This window comes from Lactuca virosa, chromosome 8 (assembly GCF_052849685.1).
Source record: "Lactuca virosa cultivar CGN04683 chromosome 8, Lactuca_virosa_CGN04683_v6, whole genome shotgun sequence".
Lineage (NCBI taxonomy): Eukaryota > Viridiplantae > Streptophyta > Magnoliopsida > Asterales > Asteraceae > Lactuca > Lactuca virosa.
Window position 1 is genome coordinate 110,488,774 of NC_136433.1, and position 17,428 is coordinate 110,506,201.

Here is a 17,428-nt window from a genome sequence, read left to right on the forward strand (position 1 = left end):
ATAAAATAAACGTGAAATCATAAAATACAAAAGTTGTTGATGAATATGTACAGTTACGCATTCGTCTTCCCACGATCATCTGAAGTACCTGAAACATTTAATCCACAACTGTAAGCCAATGTTTAGTAAGTTCTCCAAAATACCATAAACAACATATTACATGAAAGCATACAAACATTGGCCTTCAGCCTGATTAATCCGCCCCTTTTGCCTTCAACTTAAAGTTGCTCTGTCCCTTTTGCCTTCAACATAAAACTAGTCTGCCCCTAGCCTCTAGCATGAAGCTCGTCCATCCTGAGTATTTTGGCCTTCAACACAAAATTGGACAGCCCTTAACTCGCCACAAGATATGTCGACATCTCATTATTATATATAAAAATGTTATTTTTCTCATGTCGTCTAGAATAAATTAATAGGGTTCCAACACTGCAACGTAACCTATTATCCGAACGACTCAATATACCAAAATGCCGATTACATCCTCTTTCCGATCGACGCATCCATTGAACGTCTTCCCATTTGCAAATCGAAGTACCCATCGATTCTCGATCTTTCCAATCACACTTACCGGTTCATCTCCAATAAAAGGCCTAACATATCTCCCCAAAAAACGTAAAAGCCTGATTTTGCGACCAACAAAAAATTCGCCATTTGTTGACCGCAAATGTTTTGAATGCGGAATCAAAGAAGAACGACAAAACTATTCCTACTGTCGTGATCATCTTCTCCACTGGTATGTTATTTACATGAACCCTAATTTGTTTTCAAGTTTTTTTTACTTGTTACCGTTAATCCAATCGATGGAATTTTTTGCCCCGTTGAAATCTATTCGGACTTGTCCCTTTTCTCCAATCTTGCAAACTCGATTTTCGTTCAGGAAATAAACATTGTTGTTCCAGTTTCTAATTTAAATATCTTCTTTTGCCAAATAAATCTTTTTCAATTCTAAGTATCATTACCGAATGCTACAGGAGGAAATAGATTGCTGAGAGTTTTGTATGTTTTCAAAAAAATCCCCTGATTGCAATTTTTTTTCGTTTTCTTGTTAAGGGTATAAAAAGGGTAGATGAAATTCCTTTGAAACGGTTTTGACAGCACGTAAGAAGGACAAGAAGTAATCCTATATGGTTCTTCAGTTGCTTTTTCTTATTTGCTTTCAAATATTGTAAAGGTATAACACGTAAGCAATAAATAAATTGAACAGTTGGTTGCACAAACAATATAGAATTAGACTACTTTGAATGTGATATACGAATAAATGGAAGTACATTGCTATTCATGCATTTAACCTAATATTTTTTGGACATAAAAAATGGATGTATTAATCTGAGGTGTGGGGACAAAAATATTGTCCCACTTTTGTGCAAAAGCTAGGGCAACGCATGTTTATGTTGTATGTATTTTTTTTGAACAACAACATAATCCATTCCAAAACCCAAAAATCTAGCAAGTTGATCCATGTTTTCTTTTTTCATGAACAACAATTCATTTATTGTTGTCCAATACTTCTAAACGTTAGAGATACTTTCTTTTAATTTTAGGACACATGAATTATATACATAATCCTTAAAAACTATGTTAATTTGCTGCATGTTTCATCCTATTTTGAAAAAAATACATGACATACTTTGTACAAAAAACTAAATTCTCAGACAAATTGATTTCGCTGTCCATTGTTGTCCATCATTTTCTTTTGTCTATATCAGCCAAACAGTAAACTATGTTGCTATTTTTGTTTTTCATAAGATACTTAAATGCATCTGTCTTACCATATATTTTTACAACTTTTAATGTTGTGCTTATGGAGTGATTGCAAACCAACAATTTATCTTAATATTAAAAAAATCAAAGTTTGAAATGCCCTTGAATGTGCAATTCTTTTCTCATGTTGCCATGTTTTTGATTTGTGTATATATTACATTTCGCTTGCATCTGTTTCAAAAAAATAGAGTACCCAATCTTTAAGAAGGTTTGTTTTGTAACTACTTTTGATTTTTAAATTGCAAGAAATTTTCCAAAAAGAAAATTAAATCGGATTTTGTAGCAGGTAAAGCATTAAAACAGTAGAACAACCAAATAATTAGTTGATACTTGCATTTAAGTATAATACAATTTTTTTCTTAATGAAAATTATAATCATAATTTTTTTTGTTAATTGATCCTGATCAAATATTGATCAAATATTTCTACTGAACCAGAACTTGAAGTGCTTATGATGCAGATTGATTTTACAAAATTTGATGAAAAGAATAACATGATAGTTTTCCTTATGATGCAGATTGATTTTACAAAATTTGATGGTGAAATTATAGGTAAGGTATATTAGATTCTTCATCTTTTTTTATCTTTTTCGTTGGCTAACAAGTTAACTATCTCTCTATGTTTTTTGTCATTGTTATCAATATGAAATATATTTTAGTTTGAACTTTGAACTTAATTGATAATGAAATTTCTTCGAAAAGGGAGTATGCGTTTGTATATAAGTAGTTATATTTTTTTATTGTAGTATCTTTTTTTGTTATTCTTCATTTTGTTAGGTCCCATGTTTAAAATTACACCCACGCAATGTAAATGTTAAATAACTGAAGAGCCCTTTGGCTTAAGTTATGTTATGTTTTCTTGAATTTTGAATTTTTTGCATAACTTTCGTTTTACTTAGGGAGAATGATGGGGAAAACATACCCATGGTAATGTCTTATATCGCAACCTCACATTTTTGCTTTTCTTTGTTCAATGGTCGGACTGTGACCTTCTTGGTGCTCTCGGATTGTTAAGAATCCTACAAGGTTAATATTTGGTAGTAATTTTTTTTCCGAGAAAACAATGAAGTAAATGAAAATGATGAGCTTGTAATTGAGCTTCTTAAGGTGGGTCAGCAACTCATTCTTGAAATATAGTAAAGTGAAATATATTTTCCGTTCCTTTGGTTTAATTGTTTGTTTGGATAATTCTTATATGCATGATATGGCTTAATTTGGTTTTCTTTGCACTTTTCAATGTCAATAGCTACCATAACAAAGCTTCTACACCAGGACCCGAAAACTATGCAGGCTAAAGCATCTGGGAGAAACATAAAATAAACTTTCAGATCTTTGGGCTAAGTGGAAGAAATAACAATGTACTTTCATTTTTTATGTATTATATCATTAACTTTTTTTTCCTTTATAACATCATATTACAATATTAATACTTTTGGAACATGTTCTATCACACAATGGAAGGAAATACCCAAATTACCTTGTGGCTGTGTTTGTTCAAAATTTTTACAATGGAAGGAAATACCAAAACTACCTTTTGTGGGTCGTGCTTAGCACGGGCCTTGAACGTAACTAGTATATTTAATAGATAACAAACAACTCAACAGAACAAGCAACTAATTAACTAGTCTATTTATCTAAAAGCATAATCGCATCGTAACATACCAAGAGACATATTGAAATATCTAAGTACAATGAAACTGGTCAAAATTTCGACGATTAACGATAAAAGTCAACAATCAACGACCACCTCATCGCGGTCAACTCATAGACCTCTCCGCGGTCACAAAATGCCAAAAGAGTCGTGATTGGCCTTTGCGGCCCGTGTCGTGGTCCCCCAATAACTTGCGTCGCGTTTGACGTCCTAACAACTTAATCCATTAAGTTGTTAACCCTTAACGTTTAAAGCTCAAATCTTTTGATCTGAATTGACTAAGGGACTTAATGGATAATGTTCGTGACTTTATTCATTTCCCAACCAACCCAACCCCTAAACGTAAACCCTAACTAATAAATGTTACAAAAATAAATTAAAACCATTGCATGCCCATAAAGGAGCTCAAAATATGCACTTATCAAACTCTCAACAAATCCAGAAGTCATCCAAGGACAAGAATATGGTTTTGGAGTTCCCCAAACTCTAAGAACATCAACGAAAAAAACCAAAAGGGACCAAAATTTCTTCCCAAGCCTAGATCTATGCATGACAAGGTCTAGAAGGTTGCAACTTCAGTTGGAGCACACAAATTCAAGCACCATGAGCTTCTTTCTCCTTTAAGATCCTCCAAAAGCACCAAGTATCACCAAAGAGCACAAGGGGAATATGGTTTCATTCTGAGATAAAGGGGTGGATAAGATGAGCAAACCCTAAACATCACATCCCTTTAATAGGGTACAAAATTCGAGACCTAGGGTTTTGAATGTAAGTCGCCTCCGCGTCGCAATCTATACTTGACCGCGTCGCTACTTAATGACATGTACCACGCCGCCAAAAATAATGTTTCACCACGATCCGAAGAAAACCCTCAATCCCATACTTGAATAAGTTAAATGCCAAATGGATTATACCCAAGAAACGTATGTTTCAGTTCTCTTCCATTTATATTAGATTTTGTCCTCGAAATTCGTTGTCGTAAAAAGCTCGGGATAGTGCTCACGCATCTCCTCATTAGGTTCTCAATTCCATTCAGAACCAACCTTCCGATGCTGCCATTATACCTTCACCAATCCCACTACCTTGTTGTGCAAGGTCTTCATCTTACGATCTAAGATTACAATCGGTCTCTCCACATAGTTCACGCGCTCGTCCACCTAAATATCATTTAAATGCACTACTACAGACTCATCTGCTAAACACTTCCATGGTTGTGAAACATGGAAAGTGTTGTGGATCTGGCTGAGCTCCTCAGGTAGATCCAATCGGTAGGCAACCTTACCCACCCAAGCTAACACTTTGAATGATCCAATGAACCTGGGGCCCAGTTTTCACTGCTTTCGGAATCGGATGACGCCCTTCCATGGTGACACCTTCAGAAGCACGAAATTTTCAACCTAAAACTCAAGATCGGATAGATGTCGATCTGCATAATTCTTTTGTCGACTTTGCACAGTATGCAGCCTCTCGCGTACCTGCTGAATCAACTTAGTAGGCTTGAGAATAGACTCGGTGCTTTCCATAAATCTTTTTCCAACTTCACCCCAACAAATCAGAGTCCGACACTTCCTTCCATAATACAATTTGAAGGGAGGCATATCAATACTGGAGTGATAGTTGTTGTTGTAAGAGAACTCCACCAACATAAGGTATGAATCCCAACTCCCACGAAAATCAAGGAAACACACTCGCTACATATCCTCCAAAGTCTGAATAGTTCTCTTACATTGGACATTAGTCTGCAGATGATAAGTTGTGCTAAAGTATAACCGAGTACCCAAATCATCGTGCAATCTCTTCTAAAACCTGGAAGTGAAGCGAACGTCTCTGTCAAAAACCACGAAAGTCGACACTCCATGTCGAGCAACCACTTCTTGAGTATATATGTCAGCCAACCTATCAACTAAAGAACTCTCCTAAATTAGAAACGACGTGAGCACTCTTGGCCAGTCGATCCACAATAACCAATATGGTATCAAATCCCCTAGCATAGTTTTGTAGCTTTGTGATAAAATCCATGGTGCTCTTCTCCCATTTTCATAATGAGATCTCCAAAGGCTGCAACTTGCCATGAGGTCTCTAGTGTTGGACCTTGACTTTCCGGTAAGTCAAGCACCTCTTGACGTGCCAATCCATGTCTCGCTTCATTCAAGGCCACCAATAGTCGTGTAGCAAGTCTCTATACATCTTCATGGCATCAGGATGAGTCGAAAACTTCGATTTATGAGCCTCATCCATCAATGTATGTCGGGCCCACACTGAATATAGAACCCAAACTCTACCATGCAGAGTCGATGAACTTCGACTGTCGATATCCAATGTTGAAACTTGACCAAATATTTTATCACTTTTTCGATTCTCTTCCTTGATCACCTCAACTTGCGCTCCCTTAATCATATCCAATAGTGGTGTCACGATAGTCGTCCTCAAGAAGAGATCTCGAATAGGTGCGCTAGTCCTCTTGCAAATCAACGCACCGACCACCACATTGGCCTTACATAGGTGATACAGAATCTCATAGTTGTATTCCTTCACTACATCAAGCCATATATGTTGCCTCATGTTCAAATTTGGCTGATCCAAAATATATCTTAGACTCTTATGATCCGTGTAAATGTTATAACGGACGCCATACACATAGTGACGCGAAATATTGAGAGAAAAAACCACTCCCCCCCAACTCTAAGTCATGAGTCAGATAGTTAGCCTCATGAGGATTCAGTTTTCTAGAAGCATAAGCAAGCACCCGACCTCATTGAATGAGCACAAATCCCAACCTTATGATCGAAGCACCATAATAAACCACAAAGTCATCAACACCCTCGGGAAGGGTCAACACCAACGCCTCACATAATTTATGCCTCAACTTCTCAAAAGCTACCTGCTGCTCAGGCCGCCAATGAAAGGTAACACTCTTCTTTGTCAGATGGGTAAGGGGAATTTCAATCTTGGAGAAATCTTGGATAAATCTCCTGTAATAACCTGCTAACCCAAGGAAACTTTGAATCTCAGATGGAGTCATCAAAACTTCCCACTGCATCACTACCTCTATCTTGGTGGGGTTGACTAGAATATTGTCTTGATTCACGACATGTCCCATAAACTGAACCTCAAACAACCAAAACTCACACTTAGAGAACTTGGCATCCAACCTCTACTTCCTCAAAACCTTAAGAACCTCCCACAAATTCTCTACATGCTGCTCCTTGGTCTTAGAATACAACAAGATATCATCAATAAATACAATCACAGACCAGACAAGCATTGGCCTACACACCCTGTTCATTAGATCCATGAACTCTGTTGGTGCATTGGTAAGCCCAAATGGCATCATCGCGAACTCATGATGACCATAACGAGTCCAAAAGATCATCTTATGGATATTATCTTCTCTAACCCTCATCTAATGGTATCCTGCCTCAAATCAATCTTGGAAAACCAAGATGCACCCAAAAGTTGATCAAATAAGTCACCAATCCTCGAAAGTGGACAACGGTTCTTCACTGCCAGCTTGTACATCTCCCTATAGCCTATGCACATCCGGTCAAAACCATCCTTCTTCTTGACAAACAGAATCAATGCTCCCCAATGCGAACTACTTGGTCAGATAAACTCCTTACCCAAAAGCTCCAGAAGCTATGAGGATAACCCCTACATCTCAGGTAGTGCAAGTCGGTATGACGCCTTGGTAATCAGAGATGAACCATGGATCATATCGATCCTGAAATTAACCTACCTCTCCAGAGGCACCCCATACAAATCCACTGGGAACATATCTAGAAACTCGTAGGCCATAGGCATATCGAAAATTGATCTCTTCTTTTCTTCTTGCATGTCTACAACATATGCATGATATTCCAAACAACCATGTTGTAAGTATCTCATAGCCCTTGCAGCAGAGCAAAAAACAAAATCAACTTTGGTGCTTTCTCCATATATGGTTAACTTTGCCCCACATAGAGTACGGACCACCACTAACTGTTGCTTGCAATCAATCATGGTGCCGAACTAGCTTAACCAATCCATTCCCGCAATCACACTAACATCACCCATTGGAATGAGGACTAGGTCAATTGGAAACTCCACATTAAAAATTTCTAACACGCAACTGCTGTAAACAATCGAAGCTGAAAAAGTACGGTTGTCAGTGATAGCAACCTCCAACGGGCAATCCAAAGCTCTAAGAGCAACATGAAAACCTATACTAAAAGAAGGAGATAAAAAGGACTTAATTTCCCATGAGTTGAACAATATTAAAGATGGTAATGAGTTAACTAGAAACGTACCTAAGAAGACACATAAACATAAGCATGCAATAAGGAATATTCAACCTAAAGATAAATATGTACAAACCAGTAACAAAATCAGGCTTTGCCCTAGCCTCCTTTGGTGTCTGCTGATAGGTCCGAACCATGGCCTTAGGGGCCTCATATCTCCCCTGGCAGTCGTCATTAATCCGCAATGTCGCACGAGTTGGAGCTTGCACTAGTCTAGCTATAAGTTGTAGACAATCTACATTCACATTCCCCATCTGATTAGAGTTGAAGCAAACATGCATACGTTGCGGACAATCCCTAACATAGTGCCCCTCTTTCCTATATTTATGGCACTCGTACCCTCCCCGACAGTGATCCTCATGAGTCTTCACGTACTTAATGCAAGTACGACCTCTTTCTCCTCCCGATCTCGATTCAGTGGGTTTGAACCGCTTAGTCGCCGACTACGAATGCACTAGGGTTTGCCTCTTTTCTCTCCTCTAGTTCTCCAACTATAACTCCCTTGTTCCGGCTTGCGACTGCAACTCTGATAAGGTTTGACACCTGGAGTTTTCCACAAACTCCCTGATCTCAGTCTTGATCATACTCAAGTAACATGACATATGAAATTGCTTAGAGGCTTCATAGTTAGGGCAAAACAATTCCCTCTCATTGAACATATTGGTGATCTTGGTCACCGACTCTATCGTATGCTTGAGTGAAAAAAACTCTTAAGCTAGTTGTTACCTCTACACCAGTGAAACATACTCCGATCTAAACATGTAGGTGAACTGTTCCCAAGTCAATATGCCACTATCAGCAGAAGAAAGGGCCTTAGAAGCTAAGTTGCATCAATCCTTTGCTCCCATGCGAAGAAGGTTCAACACATATCTGATCTTCAGGCTATCTGGACAAGAACACATGTAGAAGCATCCATCAACATCCGTAATCCAATTCATACTAACGATCGGGTCCTTGGCACTGTTAAACTCTAGGAGTTTCATAGTACGGAACTAACGGTAGGACATCGTACCACCTCTTGGGTGTCCAGCATCACAAACAGCACCAACGGCTGCAGAAACCGCAACATCAATGACAACAACGTAGCGCTCATTGAACTTGGATACCAATTTGGTTTTGATGGATCTGAAAATCTCTGGAATCATCTATTTAACTGAAAAATATACCTCATCGGCAATCCACTCATGAATCTCAGCATCAATCGGACCTGTCCTCCCTGGGTCACTAGTGCCCACACCTGAACCTATCGCCATCACCATACTAAAAATATACAAGAAGATAGATCAAAATCAATTCATAGTTCTAACTTACATTATACACGTCTGTACCAGTTCCTTAGCAGCATTGTGATTTTTCTTGATCATCGTACGAATCACATGCTTTCAGTAGTATGGCCCATACTACCTTCCACACTTATCTGTATTCGTATCATGAATCATGCCAAAGTTCTAAGTCACTAAACTCGACCACTGTTAGGTGTACTAACACGCACCTATGCACCTAGAAGAACCACAAACTAAACTTCCTAGATTCTCATCCTAGGATTCTTTCCGACCATGCTCCCACACCGCTAGAAGTCTTTACTAACATCGATGGTCAAATCATGTATACAAGTTGTACGTAATACCCGGTAAGATAGGCATTTGGATAAATGATTCTACCCTAAGTCCACAACCAAACAAGGAACAAGAAGTAAGGCTAAATCAAGTTTCTTAATCCTATAGAATCCTAATTATGTACAACTCTAAATCATACACTTAGTGACTAACAATATTAGTCTAAAATTCAAGTAGCACAAAACAAGCAATCTCTTAGGCTACAATGCATCACAATTATTTGGCAATTCTATCATGAAATTCCTAAAGGGATCCTTAGCATATCTACCAACATATATTTCTAAAAGTTCACGTATCAGCATATATATATATATATATATATATATATATATATATATATATATATATATATATATATATATATATATATATAACAAGTATTGATATTTTGGGAGATCACTTTCCTTTGAGCTCCACCTAACTGTACACATCGCGTCTCTTTCTCGTTTTTATGAAAATATCTTTTTGAAATAGTTTGTAAAATTCTCAGATCCTAGTTTGAGTTTGGAATCACATGGGCGTTCATCCAAATCTCTCAAACCGGGCTCTAATACGAATTTGTAACGTCCTAATTGTTACAATAAATTATTAAATTTTTAAATAAGGTAAAATGCCATTTTCATAAACCAATACCATTAAACCCTTTGTTCGCAAAAGATAAAAATCCTAAAATCATAGTATGATAAAATAAACGCGGAATCATAAAATACAAAAGCTGTTCATGAGTGTGTACAGTCACACCTTCGCCTTCCCATGATTATTTGAAGTACCAGAAACATTTAATCCACAACTGTAAGCCAAATCTTAGCGAGTTCCCCAAAATACCAAAAACAACACATTACATGCAATACAAACATTGGACATCAGCCCAAAACTGGTCCGCCCCTTTTTTCCTTCAGTATAAAGTTGGTCTGCCCTTGGCCTTCAACAGGGTGTAGGTCTGCCCTAAGTATCTTGGCCTTCAGCACAAAGTTGGACCACCCTTAACTCTCCACAAGATATGTCGATATATATTTAACAGATAACCAACTACCCAACAGAACAAGCAACTGACTAACTAGTTTATCTTCCTAAAAACATAACCACAGCCTAACATACTAGGATACATAATGTAAATATCTAAGTATCGTAACAAAACTCACATGAATTCTGGACAAAGCAGTTTATGGTCTAAAGCAAGCTCCAAGATCATGGTACGAAACTTTTACTCGCTTTTTAAATCAGGCTAAATTTAAACAAGGATCGGTCGAACCAACCTTATTTCGCAAGAAAGATGGTGACCACTTGATGATCGTCCAAATTTACATTGATGACATCATCTTCGGATCAACTAATCCCAGCTTAACTGTTGAGTTCCGAAAGTTGATGGAAACTAAGTTTGAGATGAGCTCCATGGGTCCGATTAACTTTTTCCTTGGTTTGAATATAAGATAGAGTCAGGAAGGTATCTTTATCAATCAGGAGGCTTATACAAAGACCATACTTGCTAAGTTTGGAATGGTGGGAGATTCGAAGGTGAAAGTTCTAATGGCATTCGGAACGAAACTAACACCGTCTCTGGACAAACCAGCTGCTAATATGACACTCTATCGTCAAATGATAGGTTCATTGATGTATCTAACAACTAGTCGTCCCGACATCATGTTTTCTGTTTGCTATTGTGCTAGGTTTCAAGAGAATCTTCGCGAACCCCACATGACTGCTGCTAAGAATATCTTCAGGTATCTCAAACGAACATCCTCGCTAGGAATTTGGTACCCATCAAGCTCATGTTTCTTTATGCAAGCGTTTTCCGATGCTGATCTCGGAGATTGTGGTTTGGATCGAAAGAGTACAATGGGAGGTTGTCAATTTCTTGATAGGAAACTTGTTAGTTGGCAATGAAAGAAGCAAACTTGCGTCTCCCTATCAACTGCTGAAGCAGAGTATATAGCCGCTGCCTCTTGTACTTCACAAGTTATCTGGATTCAAAGTCAGCTTCGTGACTATGTCATTAATATAAAGCGAATTCCCTTGTATGGCGATTCTGAAAGCGCCATTCGCATATGTCACAACCCAGTGCAACACTCCAAGACCAAACACATTGAACTAAGGTATCACTTCATCAAAGATCATGTGGAAAATGGAAATGTCGAGATACACTTTGTTAGATCTGCTGATCAGCTTACTAACATCTTCACGAAAGCCTTGCCTGAACAAACCTTTAATCGCATTCTTCAAGGCTTATGAATGATAGAGGCTGAATCTGTTCCGAAACCACCTTCGCATTCATAAGGTTTTGATAGACCTGTGAATTGGTGCGAACGTTCGCAGTGACTCGCAGTCCACTGTTCACACTGCGAATTGGTGCGAATGTTCGTAGTGACTCGCAGTCTACTGTTCATTCGTGGTTCGAAACTTCATGTATCCTTTGTACATTTTCTTTATTTCTATTTATTTATTTATGTTTTTATTTCTTTTTCAGAAAATCGAAAATCCAAAAATATTTTATTTCTTTCTGTTTTTATTTCTTTTTCAGAAAAACAAAAATACAAAAATATTTTCTTTATTTTCATTACTTATTTCTTTTCATAAAATATTCAAAAATACCAAAAATATTAGATAATTGAGCAAGTTTGAAGGCATATATCTTGCTGATCTTAATTATGAATGATGGGGCAGGTATAAATTTCCTAATCTATGCACTAGTTAAGTGTCCCTAGAAGCATGCTGCCATATGTTGTCTGAAGCCTCTAAGACTCTATGTTGAAGCCTTAATGAATCGATAACACCAATCGTTTCTTCCCAATTAGGCTGTTAATTCACATAAGTCGTGAGCTACCTTACTCTTCTCACATTGAGTTAAGAGTTGACTGGTTGGTCAGTTTCACATAGCATAGGTACATCTTTCTTTGAAACCATCTCCCACTACTTCTCCATCACTTTCGCAATCACGAACGTAACCCTTGAGACTCTCAGACATTACCACTGAGGTTTACGGTTACACAACATCTGTGTTTATGATCTTCAATTCGGTATAACCACGAATTAAGTGAAACCCAAAATCCAACACATATTTAAGAATTGACGGTGAACACTAAAATTATTCTACTTTTTTCACCAAGGAATTAACGAATGTCTACCTTCGTGGTCAGTACCATGAAATCTCCTTTTATTTTTGTGCGATCTTAATGAAATGTTCTAGTCCTAAGACGTTTCTTCCCAATAGATCCAGTTTTTATTTTTCTTTAGATTTCTATACTTATCCAAGTCATTTAAAATAATTCCAAAGCATACTTGTTCTTATGACTATACTGGTCAGACAAGTACTTCATCCTAACGTTCAGACTTATGTCAAGTTTTGTAGTTTGGTTGAAGATGAAGCCACCCTTTTAGCTTAATGAAAAGAAGCCTTTAACCGTTTCTCAACAAACAGATGATTGTAATTCAACGGGACACCACACAGACACTTTAGAGTCTCTCTTGACTCTGAAGGAAGCGATCATTGCCCGGGATCCATCTGCTTTATTTCTTAACAGACATCACTAGAATCCCATATAATAATGTTGATTTATTTCTTTATCTTTGGCACACTCTCGAACGAAGATCCTTGTGATTTTCCAAAGTCTGGTTCGTGGTACTCATGATTACTTTCAGTTTCGCAGAACAATTAATGGCAATTAATCGCGAAATGGTGTAACTGGATCGGTTGCGAAAGGGCGTAACTGAAACAACATATTAAAAGGATAAGATTTGGACGCATGAAAATTTGAAACTGACGCTGATGTCATGCCCCTGACACACGTTACCTCACGTCACAGCTGTCACTCACGCTTTTTTAGGCGACTTTTCAGTGTTTTGATACAACTAACCGCCAGATTTCTCTCTACTATCAAATGGTATGAAGGGTTTTCGATGTTTCAATGTTCATTACTACTTTCAAAACACCTCAAAATACTCCCGACAATTTCTCTCTCTACTGTTCATCTCCTTCTCCATTAAGCATCCATGGCAGCATCCTCATAAACCCCTTCCATCGAAGAACAAATGGCTCAATCCTCACTTCTCAACATCAAGGCTAACCAAAATCTCATTATGGACCTTGATCTTGCCAAGTACGATGGTTTTCTTCAACCTATCATCGAGTGTCTCCGCTATTCACCACTGGTCATCGCACTATCGAAATCAAAAATCGTACGCTTGGTTCATCTGTCCAAGGCGTATTCTACTGCAAGCTATCAAAAAGGGGAAGAACAGATCACTTTTGAAGTCAACAACAAGAAAAACCACATCACCAAGTCATGATTCTGTAACCTGCTAGGGCTTCCACAAGGGTATGATTTAATCGATCCATAATCCATCCCCAACTCAGCAATCCTGGAGATGTTTTACCAAATGGGATACAAGGAGGTTTTGACCGTCGTCTCTAAATTCAAGAAGCCAAATCTGCCACCAATGTGGAATGGGTTGTTTACCCTCATCTTCAAAAGCTTCTCTGAGAGGGTAACCGGATCAGACAGTGCAAGCAAGCTGTTTATGAAGATAATGTACGAAATTTACTCAGGGGTCAATCTTGACTATGGGACTGTGCTTTGGGCTCAACTGGTCCAGAGTACTCTTTCGACTACACGATACAACGAGATTTCCTGTGCTCGTTTTTGGACTCTGGTGGTTCAAAGGGCTATTGATCGGTTCAACATCTCAGTCATTGAGGGTTCCGGTATGATTTCTATTCAGATTTTCCACACCACCAACATCATCTTGGCTGATACTTCAAGATTCACATTCATCGGATCCATCCCAGAGACAATGCTTCGCAAAGTTCCTACAGCGAGTGAAATTATCCAAGAATATCGTCATCTACCGGCTTCTGGTCCACGACCAATGACAGATGCGATACAAAAGGTTATTGATGAGGCTGAGAAGCCAAAGAAGGGGGTAAACGCAAGGGGAAGGTTGGTCCGTATAAACCTGCTCAATCTCCAACGAAGGGAGTTAAAAGGAAACCCAATGCAGGACCCTCCGAACCTCCTCAAGCTCCGAAAAAGAAGAAGGTAAAGAAAGCCGTTCGCAGGCCAAGGACTCCAAATCCAAGTCTTCAGGAGGACTCGCAGTCTAACACTGTCTCTGAGATTCGCATCGACGAGCAAGTCCAACATGAACAAGATGACACCGCTGCGACTTCGCAACCCCATGTTTCGGAGCCTGCAACAACGAACCCTGATTTAACTTTTCAAATGCCAACATCTATTCCAATTTCAGATGATTTCTTCCAGGGTTTCACTCCTCCTCACTCTCCTATTCCCACTACAACTCCCATCACTATTGTACCTTATCCTACTATGGATGTTCCGCAACCTCAAGCTACTGTTGCACAATCCACTCCACTATTTACAAATTCGACAACAACCACAACCACATCCACTAGTGAACCTCCAGTTTCTGTCAACGCATTTGATGCGGAGGCAGGTGCTTCAGGTTTCACTCTTGGTCATTCTACATCTCCCATCTCACCTCTACGCCAAGACGATCCAGATACTATTTATGGTGATGATGAGGACGAATTTGGAGGTTTCACTTACAGTCCATTTAACATTAGAAGAGAGAGTGATTATGAAGCTCCGAAAGGGCAGTTCAAGGCACTATCTGAGAAGTTGGACTCCTTGATTGAGTCCACCAAAACATCCTCTCGTGGTTATTACTGTCAAGAAACTGTCAATGCCTTCTTTGAAACGATGACGAAGGAACACTCTGCGAACCTTGAAAAAACAAATCAAGTTGTTGAGGCTTCAGCTTCTATATGCAAGGATACGACCAAAAAAGTCGATAAACTAATCACTGATGCTCAATCTTTTATGAGTAATTTCCATACATCTTTCGAAACAAATACTGTGAAGGCAAATGCAGTAATAACCAGTCTTGGCACTCCACTTCGGACAAAGAAGGATGCTTTAGAAAAGGTTCGCACTGGCATCCAATCTGACAATTCATAGCTTAACATCTCCATCTCATCCAAAATCGAGAAGCTTCAAGATGACTTGGCCACAGAAAGCAAGATAATGGATGCGCTTGCCAACAGGACAACGAAAGTAAAGGTGTTAAGTGTTCAGATCGCTAATGCCAACTTGCAAATCGATGATCTCAAATCTAAGAAGGCAGTCATGAAAAGCTGCATTGCTGATGTAAACTCTTATCTGTCCAATCTTGTTGAGATGCGTGATTCTCTTTTCACAGTCTCTGTAAGATAACATCTGGCTGAGAATCTTAAGCCAGTTTTCGCAATGCTTAATAGGTTGGAAGGTGTTTCGGAGTCAAGCTCACTTCCGAAACAAGGGGGAGAGCAATCCACAAAGGAACCTCCAAAAACTGCTGGGCTTTCAAATGAAACTGAAAAATGAAGAAAAGCCAAACTCGACAAACGAACCGAAGGATAATGAAGCTTCGGGTTTGAAAGGTAAAGAGAAACTTATCGATGATTGTGAAGAGGAAGAACCTGATGAGCATGAATTAAAAAGAATGAAGACTCATGAAGCTGAAATCGATGAAAATCATCGTATTGTCAAAGAAGTGGAAGAGAAAGAGAAAGTTGAACGGGAAACTCAAGTCACTTTGGAAACAGGAAGCTTTTATTTCCATTTTGGACTTTGGAGTGAATTATGAATGAGGTTATAGACAATCCAAGCCAATATTGGTTAGAGCATGTTACATCTTTCGACTTGTAGAACACACAAGATTCGCAACTTGATCTTCCAATAACACCGAAAGCCTTCAAGTTTTGTAGCTTCATCAAAGTTGCGAATGTTCTTCTGACTGACAACGGTGCTGACCATATGCTCTTCTCCTTCTACTTAAAGCACATGAAGCCTCAGTATGAAACCTGGAGTGCGAAAAAGATAATAGTTGTGAAGGTTTCAGGTCCAATTGAAGCCGATAGGTTCCCAAATGCTCGTTTCAAGGTTGCTAGAGGTTCTACGAGTCAGGTATTTGAGTTTACACTTGTTGATCTACCTTGCCTGAACCCGTACGATTGGATTTTGATGCTCAATATATTGCTCAAGGATGAACAAAAGTATGAACCCATTGTTGCTCATCTCAAGCGAATGTTAGTTTCGTACATTCAAGAGGTTGGCAAAATGGACATTAAGGTTGCAACAGTTCTACGAAAGAGGCCGAATGTGTTCCCCAAGGCAGCTCCAGAAGATTTTGACAAAATGATGCTGGGGAAAATACGAAAGGAAGGCTGGTGCATGGATTTTCAAATCAAAGAGCGAACAGATGCTGATTTCCACAAAGTTTGCTTCTATATTGTTGATAAGCATCTTTACTCCACTTCTTGCCTGCAATACATTTTGGAGTTTATGGATAAATGCAAAGCGAATCATAAAGGGGATAAGAAGTGTTTCTCTGATAAGATCCTTTGGTATATCCAGGTTCGCAAGGCCTTGCTGAGCATTGTACCGAAGCTTTTTGAAGTTCAGAGGCGTACTCAACCGTGAAGGTCTCCTGCCTCAATTGACGCAAATGGGGAGATTGTTGGGTCATATGGGTTGCGTTGTTGTGTATTTAATTTTTAGTCCATTTTTTATAGCGGGTTGGGCCTGTCCACCTGTTTATTTATTATTAGGGGTTTACTATTTAAAGTGCATGCATGCACCGTATCAAAAAGGGCGTCAATCTTGTAAATCCTACACAACCTTTACAATATCAGTTCTTCATCGAGCTCTTCTAAGGCTGTGCTTATTAATCATTCGGCACAACTTTGATCTTCTTTCTGTGTTTTGATTCTTTTACCTATTTGCATCTAATCGATCATTTAAGTTTTATACTTAACAGTATGCTTGAATCAGAGAGAAATGAGCTGGTCAAGTTGATTTCCTCTATCGAGTTCCGAGGGGCCAACTTCTTTGATCCCGGAGAGAGATTTGAGAATGAGTTCAAGTTTGGAGTCGAGGCTGGTGACCTTCTGATCGAGCTTAGAGTCCATTTGAGCTACAGACTTGTCGAGTGAATCAACCTTGGAAACAGAACTAGTAACATTCTCTAGGAGTTCTAACAAGGCAAACAGATCTGTGATGTTTTCATCCGAAGAGTTGGTGTCTGAGGTAGAACTCTCATACTTGTTATCATTGTCATCACCATCATTAA

General features: G+C 38.7%; 1 protein-coding gene and 1 long non-coding RNA gene across 2 annotated transcripts; one reads left to right on the forward strand and one right to left on the reverse strand.

Moving 5' to 3' along the window:
- The first annotated feature begins 220 nt into the window (after positions 1-220).
- On the forward strand, positions 221-3,241 carry LOC145134894 (uncharacterized). The gene is made up of 2 exons (XR_013719412.1): positions 221-733; positions 3,007-3,241. It is a non-coding gene; the product is annotated as an uncharacterized LOC145134894 (long non-coding RNA).
- A 2,318-nt stretch (positions 3,242-5,559) lies between these two features.
- Positions 5,560-5,973, reverse strand: LOC145130723 (uncharacterized). The gene has a single exon (XM_079065498.1). The coding sequence runs from the start codon at positions 5,971-5,973 to the stop codon at positions 5,560-5,562; it is 414 nt and encodes a 137-aa protein (XP_078921624.1).
- Positions 5,974-17,428: the final 11,455 nt, after the last annotated feature.

Bases quoted from the DNA above. Each gene is read 5' to 3' on its own strand.
- LOC145130723 (XM_079065498.1), bottom strand. From the start codon at position 5,973: ATGAGGCAACATATATGGCTTGATGTAGTGAAGGAATACAACTATGAG.